General features: G+C 34.9%; 1 protein-coding gene across 1 annotated transcript in view; it reads left to right on the top strand.

The window, feature by feature from the left end:
- LOC23687834 (tachykinin-like peptides receptor 86C) overlaps positions 1–22675 on the top strand; it is a 468956-nt gene that overhangs the window by 344490 nt on the left and 101791 nt on the right. The window contains exon 7 of the mRNA XM_021857584.1: positions 15609–15759. Within this exon, the coding sequence (XP_021713276.1) occupies positions 15609–15759 (151 nt within the window). The remainder of the gene's footprint in view (positions 1–15608; positions 15760–22675) is intronic.

The raw sequence follows: 22675 nt of genomic DNA, 5'->3' as shown, positions 1-22675 counted from the left end.
CTTGATCACATCATCTGCAGAACTCATATGAGACATTACTTTTTGGTAGTGTCAGTGAAAAGGATAGAAATCATTGTTTTAAAAAGTTGACAAATTTGCCCATGAACTTAACGCAATTTTGGCAAAAACCTTAATTATCATTAGCTTATGAATATACGAAAGAGAGGCACCAATCATGGTTCGAAAATTTTTTATCAATAAATCTTTATTTGAACGTTTAACAAGATGAGTCATCCCGATCAATGTTACCCCGGATTACGGTACACTTTATTACCATTAATCCGTGAAATCTAAAATAGGATATAAAATTAACCCTTCTAATTCCATTTATCCCAATGCATTTGTTCTGATATGGTCAAGTCTGAACAGCAAACATAAAAATTTTTCAATGCATCCAACACATGAACAGCTAAATTTAGTTCTCAAGTGTCGAAATAGGAATATTTCGTTTGAAATAAGTCATTGCAATTAATACGCAGTTTCAGTTTTACGCTGGTTTACGCAACTTTAAGTGAATACCCCTAATATTTTTTTTTATTTTAATGTTTTTCAACATTTATTACAATTTGCAAGTTATTATTCACTTTCAAACAAGAATTAGTTCAAGTTTCCCCGAACAAGAAGGATTTCAAAATGTATATCGAGTTATGGAGGGAAATTTTCCTCTCATGTGACATCGACTAGTGGAGATATCGAATTATAGAAATATCGACTTATGGAGAGCACGATGCATGGAAATTTGAAGGGACCGAAAAATCCATCGAGTTATGGAGATTATCGAGTTATAGAATATCGAGTTGCGGAGAATCGACTGTATCCATGTTCGACCATTTTCTCACGCATTATCATTTTCCGCGATATTCATGTAATTCGAAGCCCAACACATTATTGGCACATACCCATTTCCTAGATTGGTCGATCAGAAAGAGAAGAGCACAAAAGGGAGGAGCATCATCTGCTATTCTAAGGTTATAAAATATACTTCCTTCGTCGGATTCAGTTTCATTCCATTTCCGCTTTCAAGCTGGTAAGAGCTCCTCCAAACTTGCTTAGTGAAAAGTACCTCGCTGTTAGAAACCTGCTGAGCTGTTAATCTTCAAGCTGCTAATCCAGCATCTGGTTTGTGGCTTCTGAAATCGCTCAAGATTTCTAGGTTGACCGACCCGCGCTTCCAGATTTCGACTCGTGATAAACTCAGCATCGGTAGTGCAGTCAAGAAACAAGCCTGCTAGGCACCGATACTAGAGCCCCCTGAGTGGCTGATCCGAGGAGCTGCTTATCGAGCGCCGGGCTTGTGAAATCGCTCAATATTTCAAGATTGAGCTACGTTTCCAGATTTCGACTTTTAAGCCCTGTGGTCCGCTACCCTGTTGCTGTTGTGCACCCATGAAATATCAACTGGTTTGTCGTATAGGTAGAGAACTTGTTCAGATATACACCTTCGTTGGCGATTCTCCGTTTAAAAATGCCAATCAACTGATAACATCCCGTAGTGCCGTATTCATCTGTGACAGCATCCAAGCTCAAACGGCCCTTTTCAGGGCCAACAAACGTTCATATAAGGGTTTATTGAATAATATTTCCTGATTTATCTATCCTGATCAAAATTTCGCGGTATTGAACAAAACTTGATTTGATTCACATAATTTATCCCGTAATCGAACCGTAATAACATCATTGTGCTTACATTGTATGGCATTTCTAATAGCGTCGTTGATTTATCATATAATGGGGGAACACTACCTAAATTATCGAGTATGGAAATTGGAAAATGTATTAAAATTGCTTTTGAAATTTTTCTACATGTAAGTTTAAACAAAGAAATCTATTGCAAATGTCACAGTTTATAAAGCAGAGCGTTATTATTAATGCTTGTATTGGGTTTTGAATCCCGATTTCCATAACTCTTTCGCACAATGATCAGAAATATTTAAAATTTGTTCGAGAACAAAACATTCGTGATTTTTCATTTATTGTAAACTATTAAAATAATGTTGATGTTGATGACATCAACTTCATATATCTTGTCCCAGATTGGTCGATCAGAAGAAGGCGAAGAATACGAAAGGGAGGAGCATCGTCTGCTATTCAAATTGTGTAAGACATACTATTTCTGACTGATTCGGTTCATTTCATTTACAATTTCGAACTAGTAAGAGCTCCTCGTGATAAACGCAGCATCGATAATGTCAAGATACAATCTCGTTAGGCACTACTACAAGAAGCCTCATGATCGGCTGATCCGAGGTACGTTTCCAGATTTCGACTTAATTCCTGTGGTAGTTGTGCGCCATCCAATCCACAAGTTTTTCAGCTGGCTCGACGTGTAAGCAGAGAATTTGCTCAAATATGCACTTGCGTACAATGTTGTTTAGTCTTCATGTCGCAACATCTTCCTTGAGTGGTGCATATTACCCCAAATTCCCCTACTTTTATTCTTTTTCGCAAGTCTCCTCACAAATAGTGACCAATTCTTTTACGACCCCCGTATAACAAGCCTTTATGTCCTGCTATCAAAGTGGCCAGGACAGTCATGAAGTATTATGAAAATTATGTAGATTCTTGGAAAATTTCAACTTAAATACGGTTTGGACTACATTTTTATGTTTATTAATTGATATTTGGAAGAAAAATAAACCGCATAATAATAGAAAGAGATAAGAGTTTTATTCCTCATAACATTACAGCAGGCATTTCTTTAGGATCCACGACTTTTTTTTTGAGAATTCCTCCTGACATTACAAGTACTACTGCTCTTATGATTTTCTCTGAGAATTTTATCAGAAAAAAATCTGGTATTTGCCCAACTGTTCCGATACTACCATGGAAATTTAGTGATTATTGCCCATGGAATTCCTTCACGAATTTTCGTAGGGAATTTCTCGAGGAGTTTTTTTTCAACAAATCAAGATAGATTTGCCCTATGATAGCCACAGAAATGGAAGTTTTCCAAAGATTTTTTATTTTAGAAATGATCAGAATTCCTCCAGAAATTTATTGACAAACTTGTGACCGCTCATTTCGAGGTCACAATAAAATATTTGTTGGCAAGGCCAGTTGAAGGTTAAGAACACTTAATTATTGTTATTTATGTAATATACATTGTTTTGTGAATATTTTAAATGTCTTAATGTAAAAATAAATGTCTGTCTCCACTTTTATTAGTGTTTGAGTGACGTATATTTTACATTTAGTAGTACAATGGTTGAAGTCTCTTTGTTTATATTTGTTTGTGTTTACTCCGACGGTAGTTTATTCATTTATTTATTTCTTTATTTATTTATTTATTTATTTATTTATTTATTTATCTATTTATTTATTTATTTGTTTACTTATCTATTTATTTATTTATTTATTCATTTATTTATTTATTTATTTATTTATTTTTCTATACATTTATTTATTCATATATTTAAACATTTATTAAAAAAATATATATATATTTTTCATATACACTTATTTATTTATATTGTTCATTTATTTACATAGATTGTTTATTTATTTTTATAGATTGTTTTTCATATTTTCATATTTATTCATAAAAATATTATTATATGCGGAAAACAAGTGATTAGGGAATTCGAATTGTCAAGGCAAAGCATGCAGCAAAATTTGTCGGAGTAAATGGGTAATTTAGTGTAGAGCTTCAACCATATTAATGTTAGTGTTTTAGGTTTTTCGTCATCGATCCGTCAAGCTTCGTCTTTCATCGTGTCCGATCATCATCATCTTCGTCATGCCTGTATGAATGTCGGCACTAATTATGGTGGGGCAGGTTCGGGTTTATGTGCTGACTGAACTATAAATAGAAGCCGCCGATTAGGGTGAAGAGCTCTTGTGATTTGAAAAGTCCTGAGGAGTGACGAAATAGTGTCGGTCCGCGAGTTAGTCCGTCACCATACTGACCGCAGTAGTTCCCCGTAGTTGCGCTACAGTGATAGTAGAGTTACGTTGAAGTCTTAAAATTATTAAATTAAAACCTACATCCTATAACTACGATTTAAAAGTTGTTAAAAGTATAAAATCCACAATTAAAATGCCGCTGAAAATTAACACTAAAAACTATTTAAAACTAGTGGTCCCGGCAAACTTCGTCTTGCCATCAAGTAGGCTGTTGAAAAACGTCATGAAACGCCCTGTGCAAAATGGAAGTTCCGTTCAGCAGGAGTTTTATCAACTTTCCCGTTAAATATCCTTTGCTTTTTATATACACAAACACGTTGGAACACTTCAGGAACATAACTATGGAAGAATTTTCAAAATCTGATAACCCGTTCTCAGGCCATTTCGTGACATACAAACACCACTCCATTTTTATTTATATAGATAAAAGTACGGATCATCGAAAACCCACTACTTACGGTTAGAAAAGTGCACCACAGACAATACAGTTAATTGACGGATTTCACGCCAACTCGACAAAGGGATTGGCAGCACCCCTTCAGAATTCAATGAAACTTTCTGGGTGTGAAGACTATGTGAAACTAAGATACTTTACATACTTTGTTTTTTTCAAAATCGATCTAGACTAACATTAGAAAGGGTCAAAGTTTTTTTTACTTTTTTTATAAACCCGTATAACTCGAAAACGGTAAGACCTACAAAAAAGTGTTGTATGGGGGACTGCCGTGAAATTTCCTGACGTTTTAGAGAAAAATATTGGAAAAATAAAATCACATTTTCTACACTGAAAAAAAATATTCAAAACTTTAAAGTCGATTTAAAAAAACGGCCATTTCAGATTTTGATCATCCTTAAGCAAAAAGTTTCGTAATTAAATTTGCTAAAAGTCGTCCAAACATTGCAAATTGGGCATATTTTAGTGAAAAAAGTTTTTCTAACATCGAAATTTTTAAGTCCCAAAGTTTTTTATTTACTTTTTTTTATAAACCCGTATAACTCGAAAACGGTAAGACCTACAAAAAAGTGTTGTATGGGGGGCTGTCGTGATATTTCCTGACGTTTTAGAAAAAAATGTTGAACAAATAAAAACACATTTTCTACACTGTAAAATAATATGATTCAAAACTTAAGAGTCGATTTAAAAAAAATGGCCATTTCAGATTTTAATCATCCTTAAGCAAAAAGTTTCGTAATTACATTTACTGAAAGTCATCCATACATTGCAAATTGGGCATATCTAAGGGAAAACAGTTTTTCTAACAACGAATTTTTTCAAGTCCAAAACTGAATTTTTCTTCAAAGATTTTGTTCTAAACCGTTAAATATGATCGTGTTTTCAAGTGACAAATGAGTTTGAATCAAAACTAAATTGTAGTTTTTATTGAGAATAGTTAAAAAACGGAATTATGCAGTGATTATGTTTTTTAAATGAAGGCAATCTATGGATTTCGCCTCTGCCTATGAGAAAATCAACTCCGTCTAACAATCCGACGGATTTTTATGGTTCGAAAGATTGCAAACATTGAAAAGGAACAACCTGATCCATACCCCATTAAATTTTCTTCTAGAAAATACTACTAAACGTACCTGCGTTACAAGCCAGATGAATAAGAAACAATGTTTGTATTGTTATCTACCTAAAATGTCCGTTAACTACCTGAGTTACTCAACAATCACCGCGTGAGTGTATAGAAAGATAGGCATTTAACTTATAATTGTCGTTCTACCTATGCATATAACTATTTAAGCTTTATGTCAATAAAACTCTTTTCATTTTATCTAAGTCATTTGTGAAAAGAAGTTAAAGATGGATCAACAAGATTTATCGCGCATTAAAATTTTGAGATGTGGCGCCGGTATAAATAATCCTAAGTGCAGGCGTAGCCAGTTGCGAAACTTGTCACCAACAAAGATCGAACACATACGTGCTATGGGATATAGTCATCAGCTTGATGAAACTATGCATATTTGTGAGTCATGTCGCTTACTGCCCATAACTTCATATTTGTAACATTCGACAAAAGTAGGCATTGAGTAAATGGGATACCAAGTTTGTATTTTACTGCAGTATGGGAGGAATCTAAAATTTCAAAAAATCATTAAGAATTCAAAAGACCTTATTTGAGGCTGAAATTTTGTACAACTCCTCCCATACCTCATATTGGGTGAATAGACAGAAAATAATTCTGATAGAAATTTCGTTGCTACTACATTATGAGGCTAATGTATAATCTCAATGTTACTGTTATGCGGTTACATTTGCCAATGTGACAAAACAACTTGGTATTTTTTTCGAATTTTCTAGAACAAACTCACAGATTTTAGTAAGTTGATCGAAAGTATTTATCATTTGATGACTCTCCCCGGTATTAACTCCAATTTGTCAAAAATGTCGAATGTGACTGTTATGCAGTTATGGGCAGCTTAGTGATCAGGCTCCACAGAAGTCCGCCTAAGAAAAAACGACGGCAAAGGCCCCTGTGACGCTATTGATGGCACTCTCAAGCGAATGGCAAAAAGAGCAAGTCTTGCAAAAGACTATGGAAACACAATCGCAACTCCACGAGAACTATTCGACTGGGCAGTGAAACAAACTGATACATCACCAAATTAAATTTCTGTTATATATCTAATGAACACTATGTTAAAATGACAGAGAAATTGATGGAATTGTTTGATAAGGTTAAAACTGTCCCTGGTACCCAAAAATATCATTGTTTTATGCCTATTAGTGATACACAAATTGCAGCCAAACGGTATACCAATTCAGAGGATGAACCAAAAATATTCAATTTATTCAGTAAAGCCCAAAAATAATGTAAATATTCATGTGCAGATACTACGTTTTAGGATGTATAGCAATAATAAAAATAATGATGCATGATAAAAAAAATCACGACTTTTTTTTATAAGCATAATATTGACCCTTTCCAGACACCTGTTAAGATTGGCTTTGACCAAATAAGAAATAAAATATTATTGTGATATCTTTCCAACCATTAAAAACCCATCGGATTGCTAGACGGAGTTCATTTTCTCATAAGCGGTTTGGTGCGAGATCAATTGTATTTAATTAAAAAAAAAAACTGTATAATTCCGTTTTATTTCTTTTAACTACACCCAATAAAACAAATATGATCTATTTTGTGATTAAAACTCATTTATCACTTCAAAATATGAGCATACTAGACTATTTAAAGCGAAATAAAAAAAAATAAAAAAAAAATTTGGACTAAAAAAATTCGTTGTTAGAAAAACTTTTTTCCCTAAAATATGCCCAATTTGCAATGTATGGACGACTTTTAGTAAATTTAATTACGAAACTTTTTGCTTAGAGATGATCAAAATCTGAAATGGCCGTTTTTTTAAATCGACTTTAAAGTTTTGAATCATTGTTTTTTCAGTGTAGAAAATGTTTTTTTTATTTGTTCAATATTTTTTCTAAAGCTTCAGGAAATTTCACGACAGTTCCCCATACAACACTTTTTTGTAGGTCTTACCGTTTTAGAGTTATACGGGTTTATAAAAAAAGTAAAAAAAAAAACTTTGACCCTTTCCAAATGTTGGTCTAGATCGATTTTGAAAAAACAAAGTATGTAAAGTAACTTAGTTTCACATAGTCTTCACATCCAGAAAGTTTCATTGAATTCTGAAGGGATGCTGCCAATCGCGTGTCGAGTTGGCGTGAAATCCGTCAATTCTAACCGCGCTAGTTTTTCGTGATCGTAAACATACGCCAAGTGATCAAGCGAGCTAGTGGTGAATAATAAACTGCAGTGATTGTGTTCAAAAGAAATTGTGGCCGGCCGGACAAATTTAAGAAGAAGTGTGAACAATGGCATTCCGTCAAATCTGTGGTTGTCCGGCCCATTTGGTGCATGCTCGCTTGATTGGCCACTAACGCGCGCGCTTAGTACCACTCCCAGGACAGGGAACTTGACCTCCGTTCAAAAGGTCTTAACGACACTAATTAGTTCACAAACCCTAGTAAAAAGTGAATCCTCAAAAGAAGAAACCAAGATAGATGAGAACAATAGAAGAACCCCAAGCTACTCTGTGCCCGCCAAGAGAAGATCCCTGGGTCAACTCTGCATGCCAACGGAGACAACGATCGGCCGCAACGGTGAGCGCTAGTTTTGTAAAATAAAAAGTTAAAATTTAAAAAAAAAACAGGTCACTATTTTTTCCTGTTATTCTTGAAATAAAACTTCAATGTATGGCCTTCTTAACCTCAACTGAATTATCAAAATTATTTATGTAGAGAAATTCTTGTTTTCCGCCATTTTGTATGTATTTGTCCGCCTTGCCACCAAATATTCATGGGAAAATTGTCCGGGAGCACCATCTGAAACGACCCTGAAAAGGTGTGTTGTTAACCCCTGTTCTATAGGTTTTCCCATAACAGGGGTTCCCACCACGCTTTCACCTAGTATCAAACTCCATCGTTTTCCCTAGGGCATCCTCTAACTCAGAACATGTTTTAAAATTCAATCATTAACTTCTCCAGAAATGCTTCCAGGGATTTCTAGGAATTTCCCATAAAAATTGTTTTTCAGGGTTTCTTCAAGATTTCAACTAGGGATTTCTCTGTTAAATACCTTCAACAATTGTTACAGAGATTCCCTCTAAGATTTCTACTGAAATTCTTCCAGTAATTCTGCGAAAAGTCTTCAACAAAATTTTACAGATATCCTTCCAAGAATGTCTCCAGGGAATTGCCAAGAAAAAATTTCAGAAATTATACGATATCTGAAAAATAAATCCTTGACGTATTTTAAGAAAAACATGAAGTTAAAACTGATAAAACATTCGTAAGTTTTTAAATCACCCCTAATAAACGCGGTACCTTTAAAAAATTCCTGGAATCGTAAAGAAGTTTTAGAAGATTTTCGAAATGCTCGAAATTATGGTTTACGCCCTTTTTGAAGTGTGGTTATTAAAAACACTAATTTAAAATAGATTAATAAGGCATACCGTTAAGGATGAGCAAATGTTTTCAATGACACATTGCTCTTACGTGCCGCCATTTTTTTTTTTCACAATTAGCTGATTTTTCAGAGGCTCAAGTGAAACAAGGCATTACATTTTGTATTGTTATTAGTATTTATAAAATATTGTTATACATACTTAAATAAGAATGCCGATCTCAGCTGTGCAAATCGATTAAAGTTCGTTTGCTGACATCTCAGCAAAAGTGAGGTTTGATATCAGCGGCACCCACAGGTGCTGCTATAAACAAACTTGTTTTTTTTTGCTGACATATCAGCTAAAACTCATTTGCTTACCGCTCGGTTGTGCGGAACTCAGCAAAAGAATAAAAATTAGCCGAGCACAACTGAGTGTATTGCCCGGTATTTGAGCATGAGCATGAGCATGATTGACCGCCCGAAGTTGCTACTCCGTTATTGGAAGAACAGCTGTACTTACACAGGGAACCAACAGACACTACTCGGGATCAGTAGCATCCCCAATGTGTAAGTACTGGCGCTCTCATTTTTATAATAAACAATACCGGCGCCGGCTGCGTCCGAATGCAGGCCAATTTAGGAATGGGACGTGTTACTTGCTTTACAGAAGCCGAGGAGTCCTCTGCACTTCCACAAGAAAACACTGGGAGTTTGGATATGGGAAAGGATTCGTTTTGGTAAACGATAAATATATAATTCGAAATGAATACGTGAGCATATACACGAATGACCGACACTGATAGTGCGGTTACTACACAAACCGGACACGATACTGATTTCGTCGTTCGCTCGACAGTAGCATACAACAGGTTCAACGTATCAAAATCTACTGACGCGTTTGTTTTTGTTTTTCACCGGCACACTTAATAGTATTGCCCGGTATTTGATCTCATAAACACATAAGAGTCCTGGAAAAATACAAAACAAAAACAATTGTAAAAATCCATGAGTTCTAAAGCTAGCTCGTGAAGAATAAGTCTTAACACTGGAAATACACCTAGGGAAAGTTAAAAACCCGTTTTTTATTATTTGATTTCATTGAATTCATAACACTTAAGTTAAGCTCTACATAACTTTACTTGTCTTACTTAAAAATCAATACTCAAATCAAGACTCTATTAAAAGAATTATATCCCATAACTCCGAGTTTCATTTCCCCGAAAGCCCTTAACCCGAGTGTCATCACCCAGAACGCATAATTATGCTGAGTGTTATTGATAATGGAATTCTAAGTACCAATACCATTCTAGCAACTGGAAATCTAGGTCTTCAGATTAATGATATTCGGAGCAGGGAAATTCAGAGCTAACGGGTATAATATAAAAAGGATTTATAAAAACAGAGTTGTTCATCGTAAATTGTTCTGTTGCCGTGTTGGTCACCTGTTGATCTACCTACAATAACTAACATGGTGTGAATCTTAAATAAACTGAAGATTTCCGTCCAGAAGTTACAAATAACTAAATGAACTAACCTTGAATCCAATATTAATGGTTTATTTCTTCTGATAATCACGGCCAATAAAAATCTGTTGAAATATCTCAGATTTCCTTTGAATTTATGAACTTAAAAAACCAAAAGGGCGTAACTTATAAACGAGTCCCACGATTTTTTTTTACATTTCGCCCAGACTTGCAACATCTTTCTCTGGTAATAACGGTCAGAGGAGCACCGTGTAAAGAAATTTGTGTAGAAACGATCGGAAGCATTATTGGAATTTCCGTGACGTATTTAGGGCTTGACGGGCCCTGTGCGGTTTCTAATTTGGGGGCCCTCAGAAATGACAACCAATGAGGAAGTAATATTCTGATCGATCTTTGGCCGATTGACCTTAGGACCGATACGCCCTTTAAATATGCCTATGCTTCTTTGTACTGAAAGCACAAAATTACTGTTATACTGTAGCCACGTGTCTGCTGTTTCTAGTCCTGATATTGTTGGGCCGCCACCAAACAATTAAAGATCTCAGGATGTTGTTTATATACATTCCCGTGCATAAGTTTGGGTTCACACCCTAAAAAACATACAAAAGTGTTCAATCCATATCTCTGTGACTACACGTTTCAAGTAGACGTGTAGTCACAGAGATATGGATTGAACACTTTTGTACTCTCTAAGCCGCATTCGAAAGACGAAGAGTTATTCTTACTTCATATGTACCTATTTTTTCAAAAACATTTTTTGAATTTTGTATACTAAATTTTTACTTAAAGTTGTGACACTTTTCAAAAAAAAACACACTGAAAAAAAAAAACATAGCTAATTTCCTCAGCATTGGACTAAAATTTTGAAACAATATGTCATTAGAATCGTAATATTATATTCTTTGAAGAGCCTCTTGTGGCGAAAATTTTTCCGGAAAAATCTGTAAACTAGTCAAAATCAATGAAACAATCATTCAAGTCATCGTGCAAAAGTTTGGGTTCATCTAAACTAACTTAAAACGCGAAAATTCTGTGAAATCTCAAACCAATCATGTACGCGCCGTTAGTTTTGATTGAAAAAGCTATGAGTTTTTAAACTTTTGCACGATGACTTGAATGACTGTTTCTTTGAATTTGAGTAATATTTTGATTTTTCCGCAAAAATTGCGTGAGAATATAAGATTACGATTCTAATGACACCTTGTTTTGAAATTTTGGTCGATCAAATGCTGAGGAAATTAGCTATGTTTTTTTTCAGTGTGTTTTTTGAAAAATGTCACAACTTTCAGTAAAAATTTATTATACAAACTTCATAAAATGTTTTTAGAAAAATACAAACGAAATAAGATTAGCTCTTTTCCTTTCGAATGCGGCTTAGAGAGTTTCAATTGAACGTGTAGTCACAGAGATATGGATTGAACACTTCTGTGTGTTTTTGAGGGGATGAACCCAAAATTTTGCACGGGAGTGAACATAGCAACATCCGTCTGACAACTGTTATGGACCAATGCACGAGTTCACTACTTTGACGTTTTAGCGGTGCCGTGTTATTTATGTTGCCACGGTAACGAGTGAATATGGCACCGCTCAAACGTCAAAATAGCGAACTAGTGCAATGGTTCATACAAACAAACCGGAATCACTCCGATTTGCACATTCGATTCCGTGAGAGCTTTTTACGCGTAGTTTATTCGCTCACAAAAGTGAAAAATTATTAGATTTCTGTGTTGAAAAACTACTCCAGTCGAAAATGTGGAATAAGTATTCCATAAAGATTTCATAGTGCAGCGATATATGGAAGGAAAAATATAAACGGAAGTACAGTAAATCCTTCAGTTTTTCAGTGTAGCGCTGCATTCTTAATATTTTTATGAACACAGTGCAGAATTCATGAATCAATTTTTCAAAACTATTTTTTAATTCCAAGTGTCATTGTAGAAAAAATATATTCAAGTAAAAATATGACTAATAAATTTTACTCTGTTATGCTCTGATACCGTTTCATGAAACGAAATCGATTCTTCTATTCCGGGTTCCTTGACCAGACATTTTTGTTGTGCTTGGAAGACATGATCAGCTTCACATATTACTTGAAAGGAATTCAGATTCGCATACAATATTGATCATTTAATAGCTTTTTCTTAACAGCTCATTTCATTCCTGCATCTTTTATTACGTTTTTTTTAAGGTATTTCGATCACGTTTTGTAACATGTTTTGATCAGCTTTGCTATAATGCAAAAATAATTAGTATTAACATTCAGCTACATTCAAGAATTTTACATACCGTAATCCGGGGTAACATTGATCAGCGGGGTAACATTGATCGGAATGACTCATCTCGTTAAAAGTTCAAATAAAGATTTATTGATGAAACATTTTCGAATAATGAATAGTGCCTCTCTTTCTTATATTCATAAGCTAATGAAAATTAAGGTTTTTGCCAAAATTGCGTTTACTCCATGCGTAAATTTGTCAACTTTTTGAATCAATGATTTCTAGCACTTTCACTGACACTGCCAAAAATTCATATCTCACATGAGTTCTGCAGACGATGTGATCAAGAAAAATGCGGTTGTTACTAAATATGACATCGCCGAAAACCATTCCGTTGTCAAATCTTTTATAAGTTTATTCAATTAGGCAACATTAACTAATTACAATTAAAAATGTAGAATTTCCTTAGGAAATTGCCTACTTTTAGGCGTATTCCGTGGTTCAAGGTGTTTTTAATTTTGAAATATCTCAAAAAGTAAATGTCTTGTAAGAGTTTGATCTTCATATTCGGCATCAGGGGCCATGATTTTAGTAAGTAACGACATTTCTAATATTACCGAACGTTGTTTACTTGGGTGATCAATGTTACCCCATATCAGCTGAATCAAAAAATCACTTAAAACATTTATTTAAACATGTTTAAATCTTTCGAAAAACGAAATAAAGTATAAAGTTAGGAGCGGTGGGTGCCAGTACTTGTTTTAAAAATATAAAATTTGTAACATTTGTATTGTGAAATGAAAAAATTGAGAAAAACTCAAAAAAATGATCAATGTTACCCCGGATTACGGTATTTATTTTTATTTTAAAAGGCATAAAGACTAATTTGGTCAGCAATATAAATTGTAACAATAATGTTTCCAGCTGATCTCAGGCTGAAGATATTGGGGGCCCCCAGATAGGTTAATCAGTTTAGATTTGGGACGGATCTGGTTTCGTAGTTAGAAAACACGCCTCTCGCCAAATCATGACGACTTCCTTCAAAAGAAAAGTAAAGACGATGGTCCCGATATTAACTAGCACAACAACCTCTTCAAAAGAGATAAAAAAATTATATATGTGTTGAAGACTAAAACACGTTATTCTGTTGAAAATAACTCTTCTGTACAGACATAGAAACTTATTCTACCATTATTAGTTGATAAAGGGGTACCTGCAAACGAATTGATAGGTTCCCGTCCAATCATAATTAATTTGTTAGGAACTGAGTTGCTACTGCTAAAGAAATAAAACTACCATGATTTCATGGACCGCACTCCCTTAGATACGCTACTAATACCTCGAATATAAGAATATTGGCTCTCTAAAAGGAAACGTGGAGGAATTCTTGCAGAGTTTCATGAAAAAAAAAAACACCTTCGTGGATCTTCTGGTGAGTGATCCTGTAGAAATTTAAGGAAGATCTCCTAGATTATCAACTGGTGAATTCGGTACAAGGATCAGTCGTAAAATATCTGGATAAAATTCTAGCAGTCTATGTAAAAAATAAAATTGTAGATGAGGAAACTACTAGAGGTAGTAGCTTTGGAGTTTTCAAGGATTTCCTGGAGCAAATTCAGAAGAAATTATTCCAAGCATCCGTTGAAAAATCGTTGGAAGAATCTCTTGGAGGATCTGAGGAGGAATCACTTGAAGAATTTCTTAAGATATTCCTGTAGGAGACCCTGAAAGTACCTATTATAAACGCAATCACAATGATAATTCCTGAAACTTTTCCACGAGATATCTGAGACGAATTTTCTAAAGAGCCTGTTCGACCCGTTACAATCTCTGAAAGTTTCTTTGCATGCTATAGAATTTAGCATCAGGTTTAATTGTAAGCAGAATAAGGAAAAATATAGACTTTCTATAGATTAGTATTAAAATAGAAACCAAATGCCTAAAAAGAGACCTGCTACCAGCTGTTGTACTATATATAGCCTTAATCCTTTATTTTTTGTATAGAATATAACACGTCATTGAATAACGTGTAAATCCATTCCACTTGGTAACCAACAGCTTTCGTGTCTTACTCATAAATCATGCGAGCACCGTGGAAACTATGAAAATACGCGTCTCAATTCATAGATGCTCGAGAACATCAAAAAAGAGCTCGTGCGAATTTGCGAAAGCTTTCAACATGCCCCATCTGTTATCATTATCGCCATCCGCAATTAGGAAACGGCCGTAAATTTTGATGGAAGAGGAGGTGTTAGACACGTTTCCAAATAACGTTCCCCGGGTTTCACAAAAAAAAAATTGTTCTAGTAGGGAACGGGTGTAGGGAATTAATGATATTTCTTTGTTCATAACCATGAATTGGCATTCTACAAAAGTTTCAACATACGTTTTCCATTAGAAGCTCCGACGCCTATAATTTTTCATATTTATTTCAACAAACATTCCTATCCTTAGATCAAATCAAATGAGGTACTGCTTCAGTTTGAACAGCGAATGCTCCACAAACTGTTGATATAACCTTTAATGAAATATTTCCCGTTTCCGGTGAAAAGCTCTCTCTCTCATGTCAAATCTGATAAGAATCTCTGTAAAATCGCGGCGCTCACAAGTCAGCTTTCAATTTCAGCTTTTGACGGTGCGGTGGTGACGCCAAATTGCCATGTGGTACACCGCTCTGTCATGCACAACATAATGAAAGGGGTCTCTCGGTCGATGGAAATTATTCTGGTGTACGCATGTTTAATTTAATGAGACCGTTTAAATTTGGCAGCAGCAGGAGAATGAAGGATTTCTTCCGGGAAGAAAAACAATGATTGAAAGTTTTGATGACCGGGAGTAACAATTGAGTATACCCCAGTAGGCATAAAGACAATAGGCATGCATTACATCACAGGCATACATGACCATTGCATTGCTAATATAAAAAAGTTAATCAATATCCATAAAAAGAATACAATTTTATACGAATTATTTTACACTAACAATAATGTTTTACATGTTTGTTTCAAATAAAATTTGTGTAGGTGATTTTTTCGATTCTGTTCTTAAATGCATTTCCTGCGATGGTAATCTTGAATATTTTCCACTTTTTCTTTCAGCTACAATCTGGTGTTCCTCATCCTGACGTACGGAATCCCGATGCTGATAATGATCGTGTGCTACTCGTTGATGGGCCGGGAGCTGTGGGGCAGTCGATCCATCGGGGAGCACACCGAACGGCAGCTCGAATCGATGAAATCCAAAAAGAAGGTAGGTGTCACCATATTATGCTGCTGCTTCGCACCCCCACATCAAACGAAATGAAAATCCATCACTTTGTCATCAATGATATGGCGTCATTCACCAGCTCAGCGTGGAGTGCCTTTTATTGCATTTCCGACTATATGGTTGTTCTTCCACTTGACGGGAGAATTACAAGTTACATGTTTGAACTTTGAACTTCATTTGAGCTAAAACTGAAATTCCACAGATAGAAGTAGAGACGGATTTACCAATGTGAAGTTTATGGATCTTTTTTCCCAGAATTTTCTTATTCTGTGAGATGGACTTGAAAAAATCCCTAGCATCTATTTTGTTGAATGCTTAAGATAGTCAAACTGTTATTGCCAGAAAGTAGTTTGAATACTAACAGCTCTTCTCAAATTCGGCCCCGGTTTAAAGTCACTCAGTTCTCCGAAATTGCAGTGAATGTACGACGAAACTTAATATTTAGGATATTCAAGGTGTTTTATAGAGCTTTATTAAACCGTACTGTCAGAGAGATTGCTGTATGCTATATGTTGTATGCTATAACTCATATAGCCTCCAGAGGGAAGACGCAATTGAATTGGGGAATGTCACGTTTTTGATTTCAAACAACTTTACTATGCTACCTATTTCTTTTCCATGGAATCACATTCCATTCATTGAATGATCAATCAAGTGGAACGAAGTAACAGATGGCTTTGACGACATTGATTCGCGGAAGTTGTAATTGTCAACAGTATTGTGAGAAACTCAAATTGTCATAACTTACGCTTGAAATATTTTCATGCATGAGTTTTTGATCACGCAACTCAGCAGTCAAAAAATCATTGATGAGTTGGTTTATCTGAGGAGCGGTTCCATTTGAATTCGAATGTCGGTTTACTTTTGTATTTTTTGATTTGGATGAAATTTTGCATATGCTTTCTTTATGCCCAAAAATGCCTTTTTGCATCATCGGCTCGCCATTTTGACTCTAGTCTTACTTTTGAGAAGGGCCTAAGAAAAAAATCCCTTATAATTTTCAAAAAATTATAACTTAGAAACGGTTTGTCCGATCAGTTTGGTGCCTTCCCTAAAGTTTTAGGTTATTGTTGGGACTATCTGGAAAAAAATATACACTGTAAAAAATAATGTTGTAATTTTTTTATATATCGAAAATAAAGCTTAAAAATCAATTTTCTCAAAAATCGTATTTTTGATTTTTTTATTTTTTTATATGTTAAAGTAGACAAAAAATGAAGTCATTTGCACAGTGGGTCAAGATGGAGAAATCATGGACAAAAAAGTTATGATTTTTTGAAAATAGGTGAATTTTTGAAAATGGTCATAATAAACTTTTTAAATATTTTTAAACTCGATTTTATGAAAGTACGCAAAATTTACAACAAAAAAGGTCCACGGAAAAATCAGGCTAACTTTTACCGTTTTAAAGATACAGCGATTTTAATACAAAATTATGATATAATTTTCGGTTATTATAATATAACTTAGAAACGGTTTGTCCGCTGTACAAAAGACTTCATTTTTTATCTACTTTAACATATAAAAAAATAAAAAAAATCATAAACACGATTTTTGAGAAAATTGATTTATAAGCTTTATTTTCGATATATAAAAAATGACAATAATTTTTTTTGCAGTGTATATTTTTTTCCAGATAGTCCCAACAATAACCTAAATTTTTGTGGAAGGCTCCAAACTGATCGGACAAACCATTTCTAAGTTATATTATAATGACCGAAAATTGAAAATTATATCATAATTTTGTATTAAAATCGCTGTATCTTTAAAACGGTAAAAGTTAGCCTGATTTTTCCGTGTACCTTTTTTGTTGTAAATTTTGCGTACTTTCATAAAATCGAGTTTAAAAATATTTAAAAAGTTTATTATGACCATTTTCAAAAATTCACCTATTTTCAAAAAATCATAACTTTTTTGTCCATGATTTCTCCATCTTGGCCCACTGTGCAAATGACTTCATTTTTTGTCTACTTTAACATATAAAAAAAATAAAAAAAAAATCAAAAATACGATTTTTGAGAAAATTGATTTTTAAGCTTTATTTTCGATATATAAAAAATTACAATATTTTTTTTACAGTGTATATTTTTTTCCAGATAGTCCCAACAATAACCTAAAACTTTGCGGAAGGCACCAAACTGATCGGACAAACCGTTTCTAAGTTATAATTTTTTGAAAATTATTAAGGATTTTTTTCTTAGGCCCTTCTCAAAAGTAAGGCTAGAGTCAAAATGGCGAGCCGATGATGCAAAAAGGCATTTTTGGGCATAAAGAAAGCATGTGCAAAATTTCATCCAAATCAAAAAATATAAAAATGAAATTTGGGAAAAAAGTCGTCATTTTCTGTGGAACCGCTCTGGAGGCTCATTGTTCCGTATTTCCACAGTTTACTCACACAAACCAATGATTTTTTGTTAGTCTGCTAGAATTATTGTGAGTCTTTTCTAGCAAAAACAACAACATTTGGTTTTCGCTAGTTTTTGACGGGTAATAGGACTGCACCATATTTGACGGCTTGAGTGTGATTGAGTGATTTTCCACGAAAAACTTCAAGCATGTGATTTTTGAAGCAAATCTTTAATGAGTTTGCTCTCATGGGAGATTGTTAAACAGATGAAAATTAAAATATCATGAACAAAATTTGTTTGGTTCAAGTCTAGACAAGAGATTTTGAGTCTTTTCCTTGAAACGTTGCTGTTGAGCTCAATTCAGCCTACACAGTTAAAAATTATGAAGATTACACGTCGTGTAAACTTCATTTATTCGATGTAAACATGACGTCATGTAAATTTAAGTCTGAAATCATGTAAAAATGTGTTTTATCTCATGTAACCACAGAGGATCCTGCTGGTTTACATCACATATAATTGCAGTTTACATGACCTATCATGTAAATATCCATGATACTCCACGCTCCAATTATGTGCATTATATTTCTCAGAAATTTACCGTAATCCGGGGTAACATTGATCATTTTTTTGAATATTTCTTAAATATTTGATTCGAAAATGCATCTGTTGCAAATTTTATATGTTTAAAACAAGTACTGCCACCCATAACTCGTGTCTATGTACTGTATTTTGTTTTCTGAAAGTTTAAAGCATGTTTAAAAAAAATGTTTTAAGTGATTTTTCTATTTAGCTGATATGGGGTAACATTGATCACCCATGAAAACACCGTTTGGTCATATTGAAAATATCATTACTTACTAAAATCATGGTCCCTGAAGCCGAATATGAAGGCCAAACTCTTACAAGTCATTTACTTTTTGAGTTATTTTAAAATTAAAAACACCTTGGATTGTGGATTACGCCTAAAGCTAGGCAATTTCCTAAGGAAATTCTTCTCGGTTTATAATAATTTGTGAATTATGCTTTATTGAACATATTTGTGAAAGTTTTGACAACGGAATCGTTTTCGGCGATGTCATTTTTAGTAACAACCGCATTTCTCTTGCTCATTTCGTTTTCAGAACTCATGTGAGACATGATTATTTAATGGTGTCATCCATAATCATGAAAACCAACGTTTACAAAAGTTGAAAAAGTTACGCATGAACACAGCTTAATTTCCGCAAAAACCTTATTGTTTATTAGCTCATGAATAGAAGAAAGACAATCACCATTCATGCATTGAAAATATTTCATCAATAAATGTTGATTCGAGCTTTTTACGAAGAGGGTCATTGCGATCAATTTTACCCCGCTGATCAATGTTACCCCGGAATACGGTACACGTTTCGTTCGAACTGTGTACTCTCGCAAATTGATTTCGCATTAAGTAAGAACAACACCGCTAAGGCAGCATCCATTTATTACGTAACGCTAAAATTGGAAATTTTTGACCCCCTTCCCCCCTCCGTAACGCTTTTTGTATGGATTTTTTTAAATTTTGTATGAGCCGTAACGCTTGAGCCTACCTCCTCCCCCTTCGAGCGTTACGTCATTTGTGGATGCCGCCTAACGCATGACGTATCACCATTGTAGCATGTCTAAAAGAACTTGAAACTATGGAGAACCAGAGCTACAGGTCCAAAGCCCTGATAAAGAACAAACGGACGGAGGCAGCCCCTCTAGCACGATGTAGGTAGCGCAATCCTGGTTAGGTGGCCTATCGAGGGCTCTTCATCAACTAAGAAAGGCAAAAGTAGAGCAAACAGATTGATTTTACGGGTGCAGGTCGTTAGGCCAAAGGCCATCAGGCCGATTGTCATTAAGCCTAAGGCCATAAGGCCGAATGCTGTTAGGTCGAAAGGGTCGTTAGGCCGAAATAATATTTGATCATTTACTACTACAGGTATGTTCCGTTTTCATCACGTTCCGTTTTTGTCACGCTCCGATTTTGTCACGTTCAGATTTCGTCAACAAATTATTCCGTTTTTATCAACACACAAAAATTGTTCATATTTATTATTTTCAAAATGTTTAGTATGTAAACTAAATATTTATTTTGAAGCAATTTTAATGCTTTTCAATAGCCTCAGAGTTGAATTTTCGATATTATGTTAATGTTGAGCACCTACGATACATGGTAGTTGTCAAGTCATATGCGATTCAATAAGGTTTGATTCCTTCTTATCCACTAACCAATTTGAGTTTTCAAACTTACCATAGTCTGTTGGGCAAGATTGACCCATCCTTCAACAATCGAGAGTTGCTCTGGCCACGTCCTAGCAACAACAGGAATTTGTGATTAGTTGAATACGTACTTAGGAGAGTTGCAGAGACCTCTCATTTTTCTTATGTAACATGGCATCAAAGAATTTTCTATGTAAATTTGATCAATAACGTAAGGCAGTTTTGGTGGGTTTTTGACCCCCCTCTCCCTATGGATTGATTTTTTGAATGAAAAATAATACAAAATAATTTGTAAAGCACGTAAGATGTCTCAAACACCTCCCCTTGATGATGCTTGTTCTAAACTTTGTACACTTTTGTGTTTTGATGAACTTCTATATAGATAAAAATGGAATGATGTTTGTAGTTCACGAAATGGCCTTAGAATCGGCTAATAGGCTTACAGGATTATTTCACTGTTAAATTGATTAAGTGTTCCGAAGTGTTTGAGTGAAGGAAACGATTTGGAAAATTCTCTGGAATAACTGGATAAACAACAGAAAACTTATCTGTCGTTTTGTATGGGAGATTGCATTCCATTTTTTCAGCAGCCTACTTGATGGCGAAAGTTTGAAGAGACCACTAGGGTTAATATTATTTTAACTTAACAAAAAACTTCAGGTTAGTATATTGCAGGTCTATTCGGGATCTAACGTAAAGTGGTGGTAAGATGGTGGTGCTGTTCTAGATTGACGATTAGTACATTCCTGTCAATGTTGGTAGTAATAACTTTAGAAGAAATATCTCCACCATAATTTTACTGATTAGATTTTGACAATTCAAAGCACAGAAAATAGTGAATATTCAGTGCAGTTTGCCAAACTTTCGCAACATAAACCCACATTAAATCGCCAATCAAGTGGGACTAAAAATGCAAAAAAAAAAAATAACTTGGAAAAAAACTCTTAGTTGATAGCTGCGGAAGTGTTTATATGAGCACTAAGCTGAGAAGAAGGCTCTTTCTCAGTTGGAATATAATTCCAAAAAGAAGAAGAAGAAGCAGATGGATGAGGATGAACAGTAACAAAAGAAGTAGTTTCTTGATTCATCCTTCTTGAAAAAAAAACATGATCAGTTTGACCACATAACTACAAGGAGTTATTTTTACAAATATGACGTGCAAAGGACATTTATGTGATTATCGTTTTATTTTGCATATTGCATTTATTAAAATTCAAACCAAAAAAACTAAAACTATTAATGATTTTTTACAAAATTATGTTGATTGATAAGAGTCTGCAATCAATTTTAATTACGAACCTATAAGAATAAACAATCGAAATGCTCCTAACAGCTCCTAAACATCAATAGTGTGCGTTTATATGATGAAAATGCGTATTATCCTGACAAAACTGCAATTTTCTTTTCAATTTTTTAAAATATTTTGTCTAAGAAAATTATTTTGTTTTTGTCACGGTTCCGATTTTGTCAACTGAAAATAGCCGATCGTGTTGATAAAAACAGAACATACCTGTATTACAAATGCCCAACACAATCATCAGTGTTTTTCCTTCTTTTAATCAAAGACTGTTATATTACTAGTTATATTTCACAACGGTTATTGTGGGCTTCTAGATAATGCAAATTATCCAAATTTAACAAAAAACAATTCATTCGACCTGAAAACTCATCAGGCGGTTTCTAGATTGTAACTAATGGGGCAGCCCCCTATCCGGCATTAATGAGACCCCCTTCTACAATTGCCTCAGGGTCGGCATATGCGCTTGATTAACCGCGACCAAGAAAACACCTGAACATCCGTTTTGCGACACTTAAACCCACTTTATTGACTTTCCTTGCACACAGATACCTTTATTTCCTCCCACTTCCTTACAGCCTATCTCCTACCTTCCACTTCCTCTTCTTCTCTTCCTCTGGTGGCGGGGCCCCTTCTCCGTTCCGCTACCACACCTTCGTCCTTGCTTCATCGTCGCCGGTTCGCTCCTCTTCTCGGATGGATAACGACCGCAACTCCTCTCTCCAATGGCTTCCTCTTCTCTTTCCTTCGCTTTCCTTGGACTTGGCTTGAGGGTGTAGCGTCGCTGCAGACAAAATGGCGTGCACAGCTGCGACACAAGGCACTTCCTCGCTCGTTTGGCAGTCTCGGGTGTAACGAACGAGCACTGCAGCGCACTTCGAGGTGGTAGGACCAATGTCTTCGGCTCAACTACACGCACTTCACGGCCCACGCTTTACGCCAAGGCAACGGCCAACGGCCAAGGTCACTCCAAGGGCGGTACTAAATGTAACACCAAGGGTAAAACCAAGGGTCCTGCGGGTAT

This window comes from Aedes aegypti, chromosome 1, assembly GCF_002204515.2.
Source record: "Aedes aegypti strain LVP_AGWG chromosome 1, AaegL5.0 Primary Assembly, whole genome shotgun sequence".
Classification (NCBI taxonomy): domain Eukaryota; kingdom Metazoa; phylum Arthropoda; class Insecta; order Diptera; family Culicidae; genus Aedes; species Aedes aegypti.
This window is presented reverse-complemented; position numbering and strand designations above follow the sequence as displayed.